Here is a 22,424-nt window from a genome sequence, read left to right on the forward strand (position 1 = left end):
TATATCAAGATACCAGCAACTGGTTATCAAATACTACAATATCAGAAAGGACCATAAGGAATGTAGAGAACAATAATTCCTCTTCTGCAAAGACTCTAATCTGGAGGGTCCTTCAGGAATCCTTACAAAGGCACCGTCTCTTCTATGTCATTGTAAAAACAATCAGAAATGAAGATGAAGATGCCCTCACCTTGATCCCATCAGCACTGTGTGCTACTCACCTGTCTAACCATAGAATATGTGTAACAAATAGCCACCTGTCATTTAAGAATTAATTCTCACTGAAGTAATGCTGCTAGTAGTAAGAAAGAGGAAAAATGCTGGCTAAGTGCTTATGACCAGCTTCTGCTGACAGTCTAAACTCCTTCGTGAAAATATTTTGGTTACATCAGTTTTCTCTGGGCTTACAGTGAGTTGGGTCTAGGTAACAATAGGTTGTTCAACAGTTGCATTTTCACCTGCAGTCTGTAAGAAGAACTCCTTTTTCCTCCAGTGGAACATTTGACTGCTGTAGTTGTCTGCTATAATTGGCATTCATACTGTTACAATATAATTTGTCCTGTCAGAAACTTCATTTGAAAAAAGTGTGAAAAAATATAGGCAATATAATTCTTGTCCTCTTTCTTCTAAGTTTCAGATTCATTCAATTCCCTCTACTACCATTTGGTGACAGTTTTCATCTTGGTCCTGATATTTGAAACAGAACAAGACTCTGATTCCAGATATATCAGAAACAAAATTTTAACTTGTAGGTCTACAATAGCTACTTTTCTTGGTGTTAGTGCAAATTAGGAAAACTCTGTTGAATTGTGTGAAAAAGGATGTTCATGATATTCCAGAACCTTATAGGTAATTAGAGGTGACCCAGAATTGAGAAACTTATAAATTTCTCCTGTAAAAACATTTTTGCCTTAACTGGAATTCACAACTTTATTTCCTTTGTTACGAAATCCCTTGATGGTACTCTGTAGCCATCTATTTTCAATACTGAAGGATATCAGTAACTTCTGCATGAAGGCACTCAATCACAACACTGACTGGCAACTTTAGAAAAACTGCAAATCCTCATAAACGCTGGACTTCAGCATGTGCCTGGAATTATCTGTGTTCGGTAAACCTCAAGGATGCAAATAAACACTACACTGAGTTGCAGCCAAGGGAAAATCAAAACAAAGATCCAATGTCTTGGATTTTAAAGCAGCTGAGCTTGTTTCTTAATTGGTAATGCATTTGCTGTAACAACATCCTAGGTGTATTCGGGATTTGCAGTAAGCCTTACGAAAAGTACGTGTGGAATGCCAAGCTTCTGGAAGCAGTAAGAAGTGCTGTTCATCGTGACTGGCTGCTGTATATTATTAATGGATTCTGTGGGCAATCAAGTATCCTTCTGCTGTCATAAGGAATTTTGGTTTATCAATTTTGAAAAGACCCAGTTTGAAAATGGAATTATTTTTTTGTCATATAAATACCATTCAATTTTATACTTACTGTTTAGCTTGTATTTTCATTAATTTCTAAATAAGAATTATACTTATTGTAAGAGGACCCTAATACAGCTAGACTGCATTTTCAATGAGGTTCTGTTTATAAGTGTGAGGTTTAGTAGTAAAGAACGTGAGAGGATTTTTGGGCTCAGCTGTATTTTTTCGCAGATGTTTGAGGAAAGGCAGAAAAGCTAAGCAGAACTGAATTTCTGACTGATCTGGTTTCAGCTGTGTTTAAACCATGACGTTGCCATAGAAATGCTTTCCTACTAATCTTCTCTAAAACATTTTTTAGTTACTGAGATTTGCAGAAATTCTTGTATTTACTGTCTTTCTGTTGAAGATGATGATGGAACTTCAGTCTTGCTGTATGAAGAGCACTAGGACATGTGAAAGTCTCTTTTCTTGACTATATACTATATTAAATGGCTCAAAGGGTCTAGGTACATTGTACCGGGAAGAGCAAAAGTCCAAATGGATACCACAGTCCAAAGAAATGTCGTATTACATGTTAAGAATTTAGTGTATTACAAAGACACTCAATTTTATTCACCAACACTATCATGTTAGCTTAAATTTTCTGGGAAAGTGAATACAATTATGAAGTTAACATTAGTAGTGTCTGCAAAATTTAATTTTGCTTTTCTGTGATTGTGAGACTGTTGGTCATTGGCTTAGTCCCCAGACAAAAAGTTAGATCTGTTTTTATATGCCACTATTTCATTTGTGGTCTTACTTAATCGAAGCTGTATCTGACCACCAACATTATGCCTGAAGTTGCCTAGTTTGTGAGGATATAACTTCTTAGCTCTTTCTCGTGCCTCCCTAACACTGAGGAAGCAGTGGTAGTCACACTAGGCTCTGATTCTGTTTGGTTTTAGTAAAATGGAAAAAGGCTCTAAAAAAAGCCACCACTACATCCATAGTGTGTTTCCCTCTGGCTTTCAGTTATTGTTGTGTAAGTGGTTGCAAATTTGTATATTTTTCTAAACAAATAATTAGAGGGTGACTAATATACTTCACCTGAAAATTAAGCTCCCACGTTTTAATCCCAGTATTCACAAAAACATCATTTGCAGTGCTAAGTGTATCTTGTATCTATTTCACCTCTATTGTAATTTCATAAAATAGAAATGCTGCTCTCTTCTATAGGTTCTGAAAAGTGGGTGATGTATTGCAATGTAGATTAACTTTTCAAAGTTCTTAAAACAGATTGTTGGAAAGGGCAATGTTCTCTTCCAGCTGCAAAATAAATCTGGAAGTGATACTCACCACTGTTAGGGTGAGATTTCAGTAAATCAGATCTATCAGTTTCATAGACTTTTGTTTGAACTTATTTTTTTGGGCTTAAAGTAAGTGAACAGAAAATTGCATGTGACATGTAAACCTTAACTTCTCTTTCAAGAACTGTTAATATATGGTCGCCCTATATATGTCACTCTGATAGCCAGAAGATCAAGCAAATTTGCTGGAACACGTTTTCTGAAACGAGGATCAAATGATGAGGTAAATGAAATATGATTTTAGGGGCTGTTTCCTCCTGCACCTCCCCAGCATGAAAGCTTGAACTTGACTGGCTGAGGAGCTGAAATGGTTTTAGAGGGTTGATAAGGGTTTGGCTATAAATTATGCTTTTAGATGATGTTATTGCAGGTATCATTACATTTTTTGTTGGCATAATAAAGTTGTTCCTAAAATTATAAGTTTAATTGTTCTAAATTGGCACTCATTTTGTTTTTGTTTTTTTTTTTTTTTTTTTTTTTTACATTTAGGGATAATGTTATTTCCCAAACTGAGGTTAAAAAATTTTAAAATGGTAATATTCATTGGGGAAAAATGGGACTTTAACCTTGAATGTTGTTCTCACTACTGTGGTTCAGTGTCTCACAGTTTAATTGTGCTCTGTTTGTTATGATCAATTCTCTGTACTGCATGCAGATTTGAATGTCATGTCTACATCATATGTGTATTTCTGTTTGGTTTAGGGAGATGTTGCTAATGAAGTGGAAACTGAACAAATACTTTATGATGCTTCAGTTATGTCATTTTCTGCGGGGAGTTACTCTTCCTATGTTCAGGTTCGAGGGTCTGTCCCTCTGTACTGGTCTCAAGATATTTCAACTATGATGCCTAAGCCACCCATAACACGTGTGTACAAATTATTTTTTGTGATAGATTATGATTAGTGCTGTGTCTTAAAGGAATATCTGAAAGAATAAGTGAAACTGAATTTGCAAAAATGAACAAATTGTCTGTTCACTTGTGCTTTGTGAAGCCATAATTCAAAGTAAAAAATTACGGAAGAAATCTCCATCTTAGACTTCACATTCAGAAATTAAATAGGAAATGTTTCTGTTTGAAGACGTTAGCTTTCTTTGTATTACTTTGTGTGTGAAGTTAGCTACATTTATCTTAGTGTTGTGGATGAAATATTAAACCCATTGAAAATGGTGGAAAATGTCTGAGCTGAGATTAATGGGGCCAGCATAATTGTTCTTTATAAGCATTTAATGAAAATTTAAGAAGCAAAAGGAATATTTTTTTAACAGCTTTTGCATGAAAAGAGGGGAAAGTATTTAACTGTGTCATTACTACCAGAGAATTAATGCATCTTTTGTGAAGAGTACTATTAAGGGAAAATTCTACAGCTCACTTGTTATCATCTTCAATATATGTTTGTTTCAGTGGACCAAGCAGATCCTTATGCACATGTTGCTGCTCTTCACTTTGACCAAATGCTTCAGAGATTTGGCTCTCCCATTATTATATTGAATCTTGTGAAGGTACAATATTTTGAATATGTTCTGTGTGTTTGATTTTTTATATTACGCTTCTTTCTTTTGAAGTCCAAATAAATTTATTACTAAATTTAATTTAGCACTAATAGCTACTGAAATAGTATGGTTCCATTGAAAGTAAGGTTGGAACTAGATGACCTTAAGGTCTGTTTGAACCCAAACCATTCTATGGTTCTATGAAAACAAATGTTATATTCAGGCATTGACAACACAATTCTAATTTTCAAAAATTATTGCAAGACTGGGAGATGGGAGCTGTTGTTTGCCATCTCCTGCCAGTAATGGAGAAGGATTTCCCTTTGTCCTCCTATATTCCACAACTGAATGGGATGCTTCCCTTTCTGCCTGTGTTTTTGCTTCTCTTTTGTGGTTCTCAATTTCATCTACATTGCCACTTTTATTTCTGTATTTTCTTCTTTATGCTTACCATTTTTCATACCATTTTTCAGTATACCATTTTTCAGCCAATGATTATGCACAGTTGAAACAGGTGATTTTTACTATTAGTACAAAATGATCGTTAAAAACCTAGAATGTTCAGATTTTTCTATCTTTTCTGCTTTTATTTTAATTGTACTATTTATGAAGTGCTGCCTGCTGTTGTTGCCGCTTCCACTTTTGATTTCCGTTATATATGCATATGTGTATGTGTGCGTGTATATGGGTTATATATGTTTGTTAATGAAAATTTTGATGTTAAATTCCTTTTCTTTTTGCTAAAGGAACGTGAAAAAAGAAAGCATGAAAGGATTCTCAGTGAAGAGCTTGTTGCTGCTGTGACGTATCTCAACCAGTTCTTACCCCCAGAGCATGAAATTATATATATACCCTGGGATATGGCCAAATACACTAAAAGGTAGAAAAAGTATTTTCTGTACTAGTGCTTGTAGCTACAATGCACATATGGAAGCAAATGTTACTGAACAAAACAGCAATTTGCAAACAAAACAAGGGAATGTGACTCAGGAGGATCCTTTTCCACCTCATTCATATTTTTGAATCACAGAAAGTTTGGTAGAGAAAAATCAGTGTGATATAAAAATCAAGGAGTTTTAGGGTTTTTATGTCTTCCCGTTCTATTTTAAGTAATATTTTTTTATCAAAAAGAAGCAAAATTGCTCAGATACAATTAGTCTCTCTCCCCTGTAAAATCTAAGAAAACCATAGACATAATTATTGTTGAATGAATAAAGCTGTGATATGGTCCTATTTTTAAATAATTTTTGTTACTGAAAAGCTTTTTATATATAGAGATTTTTTTTTAGTATTAATGTATCTTGACTGTCTCTTTTTTTTCCTTCTCCTCAGCAAACTTTGCAATGTCCTTGACAGACTGAATGTGATTGCAGAAAGTGCAGTGAAGAAGACTGGATTTTTTGTAAATCGACCTGATTCCTACTGCAGTATCTTGCGTCCAGATGAAAAGTACCTATAAATTATTTGATGCATAATGAATAGCACCTATTCTTTAGAAAGTTGTTTGGAATTTCTACGTTTATTAAATTGTTTGTTATTTTAAGACTTATTAATTTGGAAATTACTAAGTGACTTATTTTGAGGCATACTAATAAAATAATTGTCATCTAAATGTTACTGAGTCTGTTGTTAACCAGTGGATTTTATGGTTTTATAAATACAAAATGTAAAACATTTTTTTGTAAAATAGAAACTGTATTTGCTTAGACTGCTGCAGATGAACTCTTAAGTCCCTGAAAATCCAGAAGTAACTATTTGTCACTGAGTAGATCAATACATGATGTGATCTGTTATTTTATGAAACAATTTGAAAGTCATTCTGTTTTGTTTCTTTTTCAGGTGGAAAGAACTGGGAGGTTGTGTTGTTTCCACTGGTCGCTTGCAGGTACTAAAATATACTTCTTTAGCTCATAGTGATGTAGGTCAGCACTCCCAAAGAACAGTGAATCATTTCACTTAAATGCCTGATTGGTGACTCACAGAGTGCTCTTAAATTAATATTTATAGTACATATTATTATGGCTGCCCTTCCTATAAATCTGATTGAGAATTAGGGCCTAAAGTTCTTGCATAGTACCGCAAAACCTTATGGTGTTTGAATTGTATCTTTGCTGGACTTAGTCTGATAAATGCTTGTATTTTAAACTGGTTTCCATTACTGTTTAGTCTGTAATATTACCAGTGCAGTGAAAGTTAAACCAGCACTATTTTAGCAAACTGCATCATAAAATGTTCTACAAAAGAAGTGAGGAATAAGCACATACTTAACCCTGGTAACATATTCATGCACGTGAACATGGGTTACTGACATTTTCACTGATGCTGAATATTCTGTACATTGTTACAGTTTCCAGCACTAAAAGAAAATAAAACTAGAAACGTGTCTTCCTTTAAGGTCAGAAAAGTACTGATGAAACTGAAAACCATACACTATTATTTATACCTGAATGTATGCTTATGTACTCTGAACGCGGGTCATATTCTTAAGAAGCTGTAGGTGCTTTGACTTGCCATTCATAATTTTGTATTTCTTGCAAGTTAGAGAGCATGTGACCATTCCTGTACTAGCTGATCACTGGGATATGTTTGTTGAGGGCGGACAAACAGCGGAGCAGATACAATTTTATCTATTAAAAAAAATTAAACCTAGTTATTTTTTAATGTTAATCTTACAGGTTTATCTGTAGTAGGAAAGTGATTATTTTATCTTTAGTAATTTGAGAGTCACCAGTGACATATGTGTAAGCATTCAGATCACAGTTCATCGCTGACTAGACATCTTGTGAGTCACATCCAAATTGTGACTTCTTCAGGGCTGTTTGTGAGTTGAAGGAACATCCAGTTGCTGTGATGATAAAAGCAAGAACATTTTGAAAATAGGCATGACAGCCATCTGATGTAGCTTGCTAGAGATTAATTGCTTTTGAACTTTTATTAGAAATGTCTTTCCTCAAATTTTTGTAAAGACATGATTTGAGATTTGATAAGACTTAGTAGTAAAAAAGTAATAATAATGAGCACTGTAATTTGTTGACTAAGATAAATCTTTTATTTGGATTGCTTTACCAGACTGGAGTCCTTCGAACCAACTGTGTGGACTGTTTAGATCGCACTAACACAGCCCAGTTTATGGTGGGAAAGTGTGCTTTGGCCTACCAGTTGTATTCATTGGGATTGATTGATAAACCAAATTTACAATTTGATACAGATGCTGTAAGGTAAGATAGATTAAAAGAGTGTGTCTTGGCTTTCATTTTTAATTTTGAGTCAGATTATGGAGAATTATGTCCATGTAGAAGAACTGTACAGTTATTTCTGCTGGAATGATTTCATGTTTATTTATCCAAGTTTAAAATGTCTTTCATACGTGAAATCTAGAGAAAATCCTGTCATGCTGAAAGTTTGATCTTCTGGAATGGGATATTAATCAGTCTTACAATATAACTGCTTGACTTAATTCTTTTTATAAAAGAGATTTAAAGAGATGTGTTTTCCTTAGAACTAAATTTAAGAAAATCTCCGCCCCAGTCTTTTACACTTGCTTCAATTGCTTGAGGCAAAATGCTGACAGAGTGAAAACTGAAGTAAATACACACTTTCATCAAGAATGCCAAACTAGTAGTTGTATAGAAGTACATCTTACCTTGCTATTTCCTACTTTTTCTTTGGGAAGATTAAATGGTTTTTGATTTATTGAAGAAAAGTTTTTCAGCATTCTTTCAGATCAAGTGTTAATGGTACTCATACAAGCATCCTCAATCTCTTTATGAAAACCCAGCATTGGTATTGAAATGCCTTGGGGGTAAGGGTGAACTAAGCTGCTTAACTTGTACACATGCTTCAGAAATTTATGTAGGAGTCTTTAAGGCGCTGTGTGTTTATTCCTTTAAGCTGTTGCTGTGACTGTGAAACTTATGGCTTCATTGCTGATTTTAATTAGTGGTTTGATAGTTTTAGAGCATGGAGACCTAACTTGTATTCAGAAAACACAAGTAGTCAGGTTTCAGTCCCCTTCACTTGAGATATACCTTCAGCTTCTCCTCTTTTTCCCCATTAGTTTCCAGCACTTGCCTGGTGCCTGGAGCTGGTATGTGCTGCAAAAACCCCCTCACCTGCAAGCATGTTGGTTCACTGTACAGGTGGGTGGCTCCTGGCCTCTGCCCAGTGGCCAGGGAGAGCACCCACTGGTGGCTTCCTGGGTGTGCTAGCAGTGCCTCTCATCCTCCATCTCTCAGCTGCTGGGAGCTGCAGGTTTACCTCTGGGAATAAATAATTCCTGCTGCCAATACCAGTTGCTGTGCAGCCTCCTGGGGCTACTAGTCAAAAAAGCCAAACCAACCCACCAAACCCAAAGAAACAAATGAGATTCTCATACATGGTGTTGTGATCTCTGAATAATTACTGTGGAGGCAAGTGGGTTTGGGGTTATTTCTTTGGGCATTTTTTGTCTGTTGTTTTGGGGTTTTTGTTTTGTTTTTTAAAGTTATTTAGCAGATGTTTCCTCCTAATTGATCTTATTGCACTTGACCTTGGACAGAAGATTTGCTGGACAGCTATTTAGTTTTTACAAAAATTGGTTTGCTGCTCAGATAAATGTTCTTCATCCAGCTCCTTTCCAGGAGAACTTCAGTCAGATGGTTGCATATGCAATACTGTCCCATTTGTTGGAAACTTTATTAGGGGAATGGTTTTGTTGTCTTGTTTTTGAGCAAGACAACAATGCTTTTGTTGTCTTGCCTTTTTTTTAGATTTTATTTTGTTGTTTGTTTCTATCTTCCTTTTCACTCCTCAAGGACTTCTTTCATCTGTGGGTATAACATGTAGATGCCTGAATTACTTTTATCTTCCTATACTGATTTGGAACACATTCCCACAGGTTTAATGACTGGGTTTAATTTTTAATTTTGGGGAGGGATTGTTTTGTTCTGGTTTGAGGTTTTTTGCCTCTTAACTAAACTTCCAGTCTTTTTAGCAGAATACCATCCTTGTCATTTTCTTGCCCAAGCAAGGCCATGGTTTCTATTTCTGAGAAGCACTTTCCAGTCTCTTATCTTCTAGACTGAACACCGTCTCCTTAAAATAGCCTCTTTTTCCGAGATTGTTTTCTTGTTTTTGTCATTGATAGGAAGCTTGTTTAATTTTTGCTATCTGGACTAGTCCCAGTTTGGATAGTGTCAACTTCTTGATGCCAGAGGACTTTTTTGCTTTTTTTAGTCAGCTCTCCTTGTTCAAGTCAATTCTTAGCCAATTGTTTTTGCTCTCTGCTTACATCAAGATTTTCCAGCTCCGGCAAATGTTACCTAACTTCCATACACTTTGCTTACGAGTCATGTTTATTTATTTTGTACCTTTGAGTCATCATTATTGTAACTACAGAGATTTTTGGAAGGTTGCGCTAACTTCATTCCTGGTGAACTTAACAGGAAATATAGCCTTGAGATATTGATATGTTCTGTCCCTTTTAATGTATTAAACATGCCTTGGTTAATGAAGATAAATTATTTTGTTTTCTCCTCATTAAGTAGTAGGACATGTTAATCTTCTTCCTGAATCTACAGAACTGCATACTCTGTGTAAACCTCTTTTATATTAAAAAGTAATGAAAAATCTCACAGTCTAAACCTTCTTAGGAATTATTATGTCTGAATAAAATTTTCACATATTTATCTGAGTAAAGGTGAAGAAATTTTATTGCACTTGTAGAAAGACCTTATTATATTTTCTCTTAAAAACTTCTGCTCAGAAGTTTCATAGATGATACATTTTGCTTTTCCTTCAGATTATTTGAGGAATTATATGAAGATCACGGGGACACGCTTTCTCTGCAGTATGGAGGCTCTCAGCTTGTCCATAGAGTAAAAACTTACAGAAAGATTGCTCCATGGACTCAGCATTCCAAAGATATTATGCAAACACTCTCAAGATACTACAGTAATGCTTTCTCAGGTAAATTTAAGTGCTTTCTTTCAAGTCTTGTTTACAAAACATCTTACTCATGATGTTTCAATAATCTGCACTATGACCTTATGACACAGTTCCTCTATACTATAATTTCTAAATAATTTAGTAACATCTTAAATAGGTTCTGATAAACATATCTGATTTTATGATATATTTATTTATCCTGTGTTGTAGCAGGCAGCCCTTTGTTTAGAAAATGCACACATGTAGCACTGCATCTGTCAGTGACATTTGTAGATCAATAGAGAAGCAGGTAAGTGTTACAGAGTTTCAAAATGTTGGACAAAATGTTTTCAGCAAGTAAAAGGATACTGGTAAATCCAAACATGAGTAGAAGGCTTCATGTGGAGTATTTCTTATGTTGTTTCTGAGAGCTCAAAACAAAGCAAGCTGTAATGCATGTAATTGCTTTGTATAAACAGAAGCTACAAACTGTTAAATCTGTGGTAAAAAAGACAAAATAAAATTAAAAAAAACAAGTTAAAAAGCTAGTCTTTTTCAGTTAAATAAGCTGTAAAATATGAACTTACTCCTTTATTAGCTCATATCGCTGATTAGTTGAACACCAAGTGTTCTACTTTCTTCTGGGCAGCATTGCTAAGGGAAAACTTTGAAAAACACTGAGCCTTATGCAAAGCAACAAGAAAAAGTACTGTGGTGTGTTTAGAAGTCTTGCAAAAGATCTAAAAGAATGGTCAAAGGACAGTCTTAAGACATATTAGAAAGGTAAACACTGAGTGCTACTGTGTTATACATATTCTGTCAGTCCTCTATTAATCTTTTTCACAAAAGTAGCATAGCCAGGGGTGGAAGTACCCTTTTTTCCTTTGTCCTAGTAACCTGTAATTATTTAGAGACTGTGAACTTTAAAACAGTGAGTTGGTCAATGACTAGAAATACTTCAGTAATCTCTGATTTCTTTGGCTAAAATTACTGCTTTTGTATATATAACAAATGTTGAGAGCACACCATTCAGAGTAACTTTTCCGAATGTAACTCACGTAATTTGTTTATCATATTTGTCCAAACTAAATGGGAAATGGAGAACTTGTTTATTTCTGTGATGTGGTCTTTTATTGTTTGCATTGGCAATAAAGTCTGGCTTCATCAATTCTTTTGAGCCAAAGGTAGCATACCTGCAGTGTCACCTGTACTGTGACAGAAGATGGAAGATAGAAGATGTGATAGAAGATGGAACAAATTTCTGAGCTGTTCACTTTTATGGCAGCCACTGAAATAGTTAGGCAGAAGCCTGAGCAAAGTACTACGTTCACATTTGGGGTTGTGGTCTGCTTGCAAGGATAGTCATGATACGCATGTCTTCTAGTAATGAAATAATTCATTCTAAAAAAGATGTTACAAAAACAAGAAAAAATTTAGAAAAAAAGTCCATCTTGTCATCTCAATGAGCTTGTAGGAAAGTACAAAAACAGACATTAGTCTTTACTGAAGTCAGTACTGTCTTTGAATGAAATTTTCTTAAAGGTGCTACACACTTACCCCAATTTACTTATGGTTTTGGTATTTGATCCCATTTGAGGCATATATTTTTGGTGCTGTATGCGTTCCTTATGTTTGAAGATGACATTGTTGGAATGTAGCATTCAATGTCATACTTACTTTATTGCATTTTGAGTATGGAGTTTTAAAATATTTATTTCAATGATATTTAAAGGTTCATTGTCCAACACTGCCTGTTTAGATGGCAGCAGCTTGCTTGTTAATGTGGCACATTAAGAGAGATCATTTTATTCTTTAAGTTTTCTAAGAAAGCAGAGAAAAAGGAAACAGTTTTAGACCAAGATGCTGATTTGCTGTACTGCATTTATTATTGTTGCTGTTAATCATATATCCTTTAAAATGCAAATAAAAATCTGAGGGCTAGCTAGTTCATGAATCAACATTCCCTTGTGTTTCTGATCTGAGAAACATTTTTTTAATGCTCGTGTATTTTATATACCTGAATTGTATATATGATTCAGAGCAAGGTTGAAAGAGGTTTCTTCACTGCTTCCTAAAGAAATCTCTTAGCCACACATTACTGTTTATCTGTCATTCAAAATACATGAATCTAAAAATAATCTAGTCTTATAAGAAAGTGTTTTCATCTGTTACTACTAATTAAGTTTACAGATGAGAAAATTAAGACACGTATCGAGTGATAATTTGGTGGAGCTTAGAATATGACATGCTAAATTGATGATTTAAACCAACAGGAAACAAGTCCAAATTACTAAAAGGTGTTTGTGAAATTTAATCATTTTACTATGTATTGTCAAGACAATCCCAAAGAATTCATCATTTGTATGTTTTTTTGGAACCTTGTGTTGTATGGATGTTGTTTAATTTCATCAAGTCATTTTTCAGTTATTTAGGCTGCAGTAAATTCACTAAGGTATGTCAGATTTCCTGAAACATGCCTAATCCATGCATGTGCTTCATGCACACATGTGGGAGCCAGAGTTGCAGTGTGAGGTCTGACTTCTGCCAAGCCTGGGCTCCTGAGCGAGAAGCCAAGGGAAGAGGCAGCATTGGTACCAGCCCCACACGCCCTGCAGTGTAGCAGGTCTGCTGTAAATGAAGTTCCATGGTGCTGCTTGGAGCCCAGAGGGCCCTGCAGCAGTCATAGGACACAGGCACTCTGTCTCTTAGGAGCAAAGAGAAGCAGTGTCTGAATGGGCTTGAGCTGTGCAGTGCTCCTGGTCTTAAGTGTGCCTCTTGTCTAACAGATGCGGACAGGCAAGATTCTATCAATCTCTTTCTGGGAGTGTTCAAGCCTGCAGAAGGAAAGCCACATCTCTGGGAACTTCCCACTGATTTTTATTTGCATCACAAGAACACCCTCAGTCTGTCACAGACCAGGCAAAGGTATTTTGCTGTTCTGTTTTTTTGTTTCATTTTGTATTGCTCGAATACATTGTAAAAAATACATGTTGCTAATCAAATAATTAAGTCAGCCTGTCAAAAACTTGCTTACTGTTTTTTATATTTATACAAAAGCTTAAAAAACACCTTCAAGAGATTACCAAAAAATGCTGAATGTTGGTGTTTCAAAGGATTTGTTTAGTATGTTATTTTCCTGTGGTACTTAAAAAGAAGCTTAATTTCATATGATATTCCATCCTAAAGTGTAAAATGCTTCAGTGTCGCATTGAAGTACAGTTACTACAGTTTCACTAAGCAGTATAGAGGTGCATTATTCATTGTCAGATTTATTAATGGTTGAATTTGAGACTATATGATAAGGATAACATTTATTTTTCTGTGTACTGCACTTAGTCTGCAGCTGTGCATACCAAGAAACCCATGATTTTCTACCTTCCTTTCAGCCTATGTCTAGCCTGTTTTAAGACTATTTTTCTTCATTTGCATTCCACTGTAGTTGCATGGTAATAAACAGAAGTAATAAAGTATAAAATTTTAAAGTAATTCAATTGCTTCACAGAGGGAAATTTTTTCAAGACAATGAATACTATGCATTTTAAAAAATCCATTTTGACAAAAAGGACAGTACTCAACTTGTCAACTAAATAATCTCTTAGGATTTTGGCTGGCTTTATCTTTATTCATTTTGTGAGCTCTGAAGCTCTTTAGTACAAATGGCAGATCTGAATATCTGCATTTAGATTTTTGCCTGAGGAAAACTTCAAGTGTTTAACTAGTGTGATCAGTCCCTGTTGTCTGCTTATTTGTTGACCTATTGTAGCAGCTGGCACATGATATGGCTCTTTCTGAATTTCAGTCCTCTTGTATTGTCTCCTGAGGCTTCTCTTATAGGTAACTTATATGAACCATACAACTTAGTGCTATTTAAGGCATACATTAAAAATGCAATATTATTTTTCTCAACTACTTGTTCTGAACATTATTGTATGTGTAAAATTAATTCAGCTGATATATTGCAAATATGCAAATGCTCTAGTCTCCCTTTTACCTGTTACTCTGTTCAAACAGGCCATCTATTATTTGTCACACATACTGTCCTCAAAAGACTATCAAAAAGAAATGTTGATACTCTTCATTTACTTGTTAATTATTTTTACCTTTCATTCTAACCAGAATTTCTTCTGAGCAGTTATAATATGCAATCAAGATGTGTCATTATGTGAAAAAAATGACACTTTCCTGTAATAACTAGGTGAAATAAATACATGCAAAAAAAAACCTCAAAGTGATTTTTTGTTTCTGCCAAACATTTGGACAAGTTCTTTGTGTAACTTTTTCCTGCCTGTCCGTGTAGTGCCTCTTTTATGTTCATTGGGCACAGCAGCAAAAGAAATAATGACACTCATAATGAAATCAAGGATATAGGAGAAGGAAGATGATGTTTCCTGTCACTGAAACTTCTTCTTGACTATCTGCGCTTTTTCTTTATTGTAATTGCCTCCTCATAAGGAGGAAAATATTTAATAAGGTTCATACCTTATTTCTATAAAATTCTATATAATGAATGATTCACAGGACAGGACAGTGAGTATGGAAAAGGAGACTGTCTTGCCACGTTACTTATCATTTATGCAGGTGACAAAGCTGAGTGTGTCTGCATAATTTTTGAAGGCACTGGAGAGTATTGCTTACTAGCATGGTACTTTAAGAAGAAGCAGGGCCATCAAGCATAACTCATTCCTTACTGTCTAGGATATACACAGTTCTTGGAACTGAAGTGCGTTTTCCTGCCTGTCCTGTACCATCTCCTAAATCCCACTAACAAGCCTATCCCTGACTAGGGGAATACACTCATTGTGTCAGCTGCAGATGTCTACATTGACAGGAGTAGGAGATAACCACATTAGTACTGATTACAGCCCTCACAGTATTGTGAATACGCAAGTATTTGAAATAAAAATTAATGAAGACAATTGTGTTTTCATTCCATGTAATGAAATAGAGGAAACTGTCAGAGTAAATCAGAGAAGAAATTAAAGTGTATTTGAGAAGAGACAATAAAAATGTGTAAACATGAGTGAAACCTAAAATGTACTTTGTTTTATGAATGGTGCTTGACTTCCTTTGTTGTTTTACAGAAATCCTGAATAAGCTTCCAGCAGGGCTTGGATTTTGCTGTTGGATATGCCAACAGTTCTCAGACTGATGACAGCTGTTACATCAAAATGTATTTCTTTGTGTAGAAGTCAGCTGCTTTGACAGTCATCCGATCTTATTATCATTGACCTTCACTTCTTCATATATTTTTCCTAAATTTTGGGATCTGAATAACATCTGGGAAGGGATGCCTTACCCCCACTCCTCCCGCCCTTCATTGGCCAAAACAGGAGAAATACATAAATACTTTTGATATCTACTAACATTAATACATTAATTTTCATTGCTGTAGAGGTAGGCACCTGAAACGTATTTTTTAAATGAAACAAAACTACTGTTCTGTCCATATCTGAATTGAGTTTTGTGTGTTTAAACTTCTTGATTTAAGAGCAAAGTAATTGGACAGAGACCTGTCGAAATCCTCTCTCCAATTCAGCAATGTTTGCTGAAGTGACACTGTATGGATGGGTGAATGTTATGTTCAAACTGGATAGGCTGGGTGCAAGATCCAATCTTCTGTATCAATTGTGTTTCTGTTTTTCCTGTACAGCTATACTTACTGGTGGACCTCGGGTGTGCTAAAGCATTTGCCTCTTCCTTTTGATGAAGGTAGGACCTATATTTGCTCCTTGCCTTCCAGAGTATCTTGAAAAAAAAGTTTTAGTCACAAATGCTTTTAAATTGTTTTAGATCCTGAATCTGAAAAAAGAGTGTTTCCATAATTGTTTCTTAAATACTTTTCCATGCCCTCTCCCCTCAAGGAGATACGATTTTTCAATTGTAGGTTGCAAGAGCTACCTAAGTGGCTAAAACTTGACCTTCATATGTTTGTGAGCTAGGGTACACTTAATTATTTTTTTCTTTTTTTCTTGTCCATTAGCATCTATTTATAGTCTGTGCCGGTGGTCCTATTCCTGTCATAGATGATACAATATAGCTGGTGTGCCTTATTTCTCTGGGATGCTGTGGAGCATGTTTTATTAGGAATTGTCATCATGAAGTGAAATCAAATGAAATCAAATCAACAATGGTTGATAATGCATATTTATTAAAGATGTGCAATGCATCTTCTTCAGGTCATATTTCCTTGTCTCAGAGGGGATATGACTGTAGGAAAACATTGCCTGGTGCTAGGTGAGCAGGCTACTGTTTGATTAGATTTTTGCAAGAGTCAGTAATTGCAAGTAAAAAGATTTTTTTTTCCCCCTTCAGTGACATGTGCTGAAAACAGACGCAAGTTGACAGTGAAGAAATTCAACAAATATGAAGAGGAAATTGATATCCACAATGAGTTTTTTAGGCCATATGAGTTGAGCAGTTTTGATGAGACCTTCTGCTTGGCAATGACCAATTCTACACGGTATATTGAGATGTTTTGTGACTCTAAATCCTTGAATGGAAGTTGATTCGATATGAATTAAATATGCATTTGATTTATTAGGTTAAATACGTGTAATTTCAAATTTAGCAAAGTTCTTAAAACTAAATCATAATGCTACATGGAAATGTTATTCTAAAAAAAACCAACCAGTTAAAATAGCAATTAGTTTTCCAATTAATTTTTGTTATGGAGTGCCTAGTGTCGGGGCACTTGATGCCTGAGAGATGAACTGTGATTCACATCACAGAAGCTACTTTCAAAACAATTGTTTTTCCATTGTTCTGCTCTTGTTTTGCAGTTGTTTTCTTCAATTCATCTGGTGCTCACAGCTGGTCAGATGTTTTTGGGTTTTTTTTGTTGGCAGCAGTCAGCTGGCTATTTGGAGCATAATCTGAATCATGGTTTGGCTAAATATTTCCAGGCAGATTATGTTTCATGTAGCTGTTTGACCCAATTTGTGTTTTGGCAGCATTTTGAAAACCATGTATGAAGCCCTGAGTTACCAGGCCTCTTCAGCACAGGAATGGAGCACAATGCTCCAGCATCTTTGGCAAGTGGTGACACTTGCAGTTGTTTTATGGAACTAAATTATGCAACTGAAAGTTTTTTCAATACCTAGGTTATATGTCCATCAACTTGAAATTATAGAACTTGATATCTCTTTATGATGATTTTTTTTCTTTAGTTCCCAGGTAGATGCTAGAGGTGGTCCTTCCAGAAAGTTTAAAAATGTTGTGTTGCACTTTGTTCATGAACACATTTTCCTGTCTATTTTGGCAGAGACTTTATGCCTAAGAATGTGGGAATTGATCCAAGTCCATTCACTGTTCGTAAACCTGATGAAACTGGAAAGTCTGTGTTGGGGTAAGTCTGAAATCAGAAATTTTGTTCTGGTTTAATAGTAGTGAAATTGTAATAAAAATATATAAACTTTTATGTGTGTGTCTGTGAAGAATATTCTATGTTACACAGGAACTAAAAAATTCATTGGTGTTACACTGTGGAATTTTGAAAATCACACTAATTACACTTTGAAAATCACATCTAATTTGAGATTTTTTTTGACACTAGGAATTCTTAATTCAACTTGTGTAATATTTTTTCTCTTGTTCCTCAAAGTGCAATTCATTAGAAGATTTTATCAATAATACGCGGAAGTTATTAAAATTTGATCATCTCTCCATCATAATGGTAACTCTATTCTCTATTGGAGTTGACAGCAGTGCATATTTTCTTGTTGTCCTTAAAAAATGATAAATTTTTCATAAATAGTGCATATTCTGAAGCAGCAATGAGTGCCAATTTCAGCATATCTTTGATAAAATATTTATGGTTAAAATTATATAAAATAATCCAGCAACAATTGCTGAGACAAGTGAATGCTTAATTTAGCTGCTTTTGCATCCTGGACCTGCTTTGTTACTCTCTTTGTTCTACTGCTGTGTCCCACAAGGGCTATGCAGAATCTTCCTGAATTCATTCTCTCTTTGGCAGCTCATATTAAGGAAACCTTTTGTCAGTAGTTACTGTGCTGTCACAACATTATAAGTTCCTCTGAAAACTTGCTGTTCTGTTAAATACTGGAACATTTGACTCTCATATTCTCTGATCCTAAGGGTCTCATTGTCCATAAATGTTGAGAGTAGACTACGCTTATCATCAGTAGAACCTCATTTCATGCTACTGATTCCCTGGGAATAAACAGGAAGACTGTTAACTGTTACACAGTTTATCTCTGCTAAGAATTTGAGTTTATGAGTATTTTGAGGATAAGCTTTATTCTTCCGCTGTGGTAGAATGTCAGATTTTGGATTAATTTGTCTCCAGGTACTCCATTAAATAGTTGACCATTATATAATTTTCTAAGGTACTTCTATTCAGGCTCTTTGTTGTGATTTTTAGGGGTTGATGTGTGACAGAGAATCAGCTCCATCAAAGCCCCATTCCAGGACTCCCTGTGTATCACTTACAAGGCTTCCCCTTCACTGACTGTGTTGTAGGGTAAAACATGGCTTCACTCTTGCACCTCACCCATATTTGGCCTTGCAAAAGGCGGTACCTTTGCCTTGCTCATTTGTCATCATCTTATGATCTGAGGCACTTCTGAAGGAAATTTGGTGATCTCTTTTTGTCTGTAGGCATTCAGGTCCCAAGGAGGCCTAGATCTTGGCTGAATACATGTTGGGAGCAGGGTGTGGATAACACTCTTACCAGTGTTTGGCTACTTGCTCCATCACTCAGCTTTCAGAAAGGACTGCTTTTCTTGTGACCTTCACCTCCTCTAGAAAAGTAGGGAAAAATCAATTTATTTTCCCTAAAAAGAATGCTTATGTCTTCATAACTTTCTGTATATTTCAGTCCAAGGAAATGTCAGGTTCTGCTGAGTGAGAAATCAAACTTTGCCTATGGTGTTATTTTCCCCAAGGCATTTGTTCCAGCTCTAAGATTTTTTCTGATACAATAATGCCCTTGAGGGTGGAATATGCTCTCAGATGAGAACCTTTGGAGGACTCTCCTACTTGTTTATACATGTTCTTTGAGCATATAAAGTGTAGGTAATTCAGGACAGGGATAAACTGCTGTTTGAATTTCACTTCGAGAGACAGCATCTGTAACAGTCATGATGTGCTCCACTTGGGTTCAAGTGATACTGATGAGAGCACTAGACCTACACCTCCAAATAGCATTTGCATCAATATATGAGCTCTTTTGACAGCCTTTAGTATGCTGCTGTCTTCCTTTAGAATGAGACACACTGTTTGTCAGTGAAACATGGGACAGTCACTGCAGCAAGGAAGAGATGTTCCTTCCCTATTTCCAGGGATTTGTCTCTAAACTGTCTATTCATTAGTTAATGTTTATTCATTAACTGCCTTTCCTGAAATATTGTGACAGTGTCTGGGAGGAAATTGCAACTAAATACTCTTCTGTGGCCAGTAGGAGAGGATGCAGTATGATTTCTGCTGGGCAAAATAATGTGTACTTTCAGAGTGCATACAGCTAAATCCAGTGTTAGTCTGCTTACATACAGATGCTTTATCTTTAAGGCTTCTTGAAATAAGGCACCTCTTCATATTGACTAGAATTTCTTGAGTGAGAAATACATACTGCATCACGAAATGTTGCTGAGTAAAGACTTAAATTGAAGAGAGAGGTATGGAAAATAAAGTGAAAAAAGGTGACACTACCATTAAGATTTGGAACCAAGATAAAGGAAGCTAATGGAGTGGATACTGTGATAAATCAGAAAGTGAAACTTTTTCCAAGATCAAAATCAAAGATTTTGTCTCAATTAATTTTGGTTCTTTTTTATTTATGCAGTTGTGGGGAGGGATTTAAGAATCAGAGAATTGATGGAGAAAAGCTGACAGGATCCTTTAGGCTTTCTTTAAATGCTCTGGAATAAGAAGAAATTGAAGAAGACAAATCAATCAGGGATTTTAAAATATGAGCAAAAAGTTGCCCCAGAGGTTACAACTTATTTCTCTGGAAAGACTGTAACCTAGATTAGGAATTTTAAATATTCATTGCTAATATCTTGCTGATTTCATAAATACACACTGCCTTTCCATATAGGAACAAAAATAATAGAGAAGAAACTGTGCTGCAGCGCAAAACAGCTGCTAGTGCTCCTCCACCCCCAAGCGAGGAAGCAATGTCAAGTAGTTCTGAAGATGATTCTGGGACAGATAAAGAAGATGAAGGTTCTGTTTCTCAACGTTCAACTCCAGTAAAGGTGACTGATACAGGAGACAATACAAAAATCACAGAGGTAAGAAATTGCTATGTTAGGCAAGAAAGCTTAAAATTCACATTCCCTTAAAAGAGCATTATAGAACAGTCAGAAGAAAAGCACTGAGAAATTTAGTGACAAAGGTCTCAGTGTAATTTTTTTTTTTTGTGTAAATACTAGCATAAGTGCAGCACAACTGTTTCTTAACCTTTTCTGTTCTTCCTGTCATGTAATAGTGAAACTCAAAAATAGCATTAAAAAAAGAAAACTACTGTCAGAAACCTATGGCATTTGAAAGGTATTTGGGTCATTATGTAATTTAAAATGGACCTGTATTAATGTGTTAATTCAGATCGTGTGTTAATGCATGTCTGATTATTGTCTGTTACTGTGCTCTGGAACACATCATTAGGTGGCCTTGGAGCATGCAAATGATTCTTTTCTCCAGGAATGTACTTATCTACCTACTCAATTAACATTTAGTCCATGGGAGTTAACCTGGAGCAAACCCCCTGAAAGACATGTAGTATGAACCTGAGGTAATGAGAACCACCTTTTGGAATTACAAAGCAATTGCTTTGGACAATGCCTCTTGCTTAGGTCGATTAACTGTACATTAATGTTCATTCTGTCTAAATTTCAACCTGATTTATGTGGACACTTTCAAATTGCTGTCCCATAATTATGTGGTCTGGCATTTAAAAAAAAATTAACTAACTTCAAAAATGTGCATGATAATGTTACCACACAGGTCCTAGGCTATTACTGCTACCAAGGTTGCAGATAATGACAATTAATAAAATAGTGAAATAAATTGCATTTGCCCAATCAGGTGGAAAGAAAGAATGTATATTTGCAGTTGTGGACTATTAATCTTTTTTTGCTAGCATAACTCCCATTTTGTTGGAATCCCTTGGGTGCTAATTTAATGAAAATACTGAGTTGTAAAAAAAATTATAGCAGTATCTATTTTATTAGTTCATTTAATAGTTCTTCAAATTCTTTCTTGTAGATATCCATTTTGGATACCATTGAAAGCATCTTAGCAAAAGGTTATGCTAATGTATACCATAGAAATTTGCAGAATACTTATGTTGTCTGGCAGGGTTTGTTTTTTTTTTTTAAGCCACAGCTAATTTAAATGGTTATAGTATTGTGCATGTTATCACTTCTGAAGAAAATTGAGTATTTATAACCTTTGCATAAAATGGAGTGCCTTGATTCAAATTTTGATTCTATTCAGTCTTTAGCCTAAGGTTGTGTGTTCTTAGATAATGAATTTTCAGCCTTCAATAGTGTCTCCTTCCTAAGCCAGTACAAGCACATTTATTTATTTATTTGTCTTTATACAAGGTATTTTATCTAAAAATTTTCCATTATCTCTGAATAACAGGGTACCTGTTCTCCAGCAAATCAGATGGTTTCTAGGTTTTTTAACAAAAATCCAAGTTGAAATTTTCTTCTTGATTCCTACTATTGCATAATTTATCTCACAGCAGTTTTTCCCTTTGTTTTGAACACACTTCAGCACTCAGACCTAAAATATCTTTTTTTGATTTTTAAGATGCTTAAATGAAAGGTGTATGTAAACACAAAGTATGATTTGAAATACAGAATTTCAGTGGTTTAAAAACTGGGTGAGCTATTTTGACATTTTATTAATGGTGTGAAGAAATACATTCCAATATTTTAGCACCTTATCATGCATTGAATTTTAGTCATAATTTACATTGTTAATTCATCCAATTCCTTATTATCTGGGGTACTCAAAAAGCTGGCTCCTTTCTGTCCACATCTCTGAGAAGTTAATAAAAATTCATTTATACTTCAGGTCAGGACATACCTTTCTGAAGCTGTTCGAATTATTTTGAACTAAGAGAAAATTGTCTTTATTTGACTTATGTGTCCTGTCAGAAAAACCCCCTCAGTTTAGCACTGAATCACTGGACGCAGTTAGTGAACTATTGCATGTGCACTGATTCCTTGTTACAGTTGACTGACATGATTGCATAATATATAAAATAAAAATAGTTCTGTTCAACCTGAGG

General features: G+C 35.2%; 1 protein-coding gene across 5 annotated transcripts in view; it reads left to right on the forward strand.

The window, feature by feature from the left end:
* FIG4 (FIG4 phosphoinositide 5-phosphatase) overlaps positions 1-22,424 on the forward strand; it is a 51,612-nt gene that overhangs the window by 19,060 nt on the left and 10,128 nt on the right. For 4 of the 5 annotated variants that reach the window (XM_031504394.3, XM_085574970.1, XM_085574969.1 and 1 more), the window contains exons 7-20: positions 1,251-1,379; positions 2,890-2,990; positions 3,470-3,632; positions 4,170-4,267; positions 5,005-5,138; positions 5,591-5,707; positions 6,098-6,143; positions 7,328-7,476; positions 10,038-10,204; positions 12,949-13,087; positions 15,813-15,871; positions 16,475-16,622; positions 17,424-17,507; positions 20,220-20,415. In XM_031504394.3, coding sequence (XP_031360254.1) covers positions 1,251-1,379; positions 2,890-2,990; positions 3,470-3,632; positions 4,170-4,267; positions 5,005-5,138; positions 5,591-5,707; positions 6,098-6,143; positions 7,328-7,476; positions 10,038-10,204; positions 12,949-13,087; positions 15,813-15,871; positions 16,475-16,622; positions 17,424-17,507; positions 20,220-20,415 — 1,730 coding nt within the window. The remainder of the gene's footprint in view (positions 1-1,250; positions 1,380-2,889; positions 2,991-3,469; positions 3,633-4,169; positions 4,268-5,004; positions 5,139-5,590; positions 5,708-6,097; positions 6,144-7,327; positions 7,477-10,037; positions 10,205-12,948; positions 13,088-15,812; positions 15,872-16,474; positions 16,623-17,423; positions 17,508-20,219; positions 20,416-22,424) is intronic. The other variant, XM_085574971.1, reaches the window with a different exon arrangement.

The sequence above is a fragment of the Lonchura striata genome, chromosome 3 (genome assembly GCF_050655825.1).
Source record: "Lonchura striata isolate lonStrDom1 chromosome 3, ASM5065582v1, whole genome shotgun sequence".
NCBI lineage: Eukaryota > Metazoa > Chordata > Aves > Passeriformes > Estrildidae > Lonchura > Lonchura striata.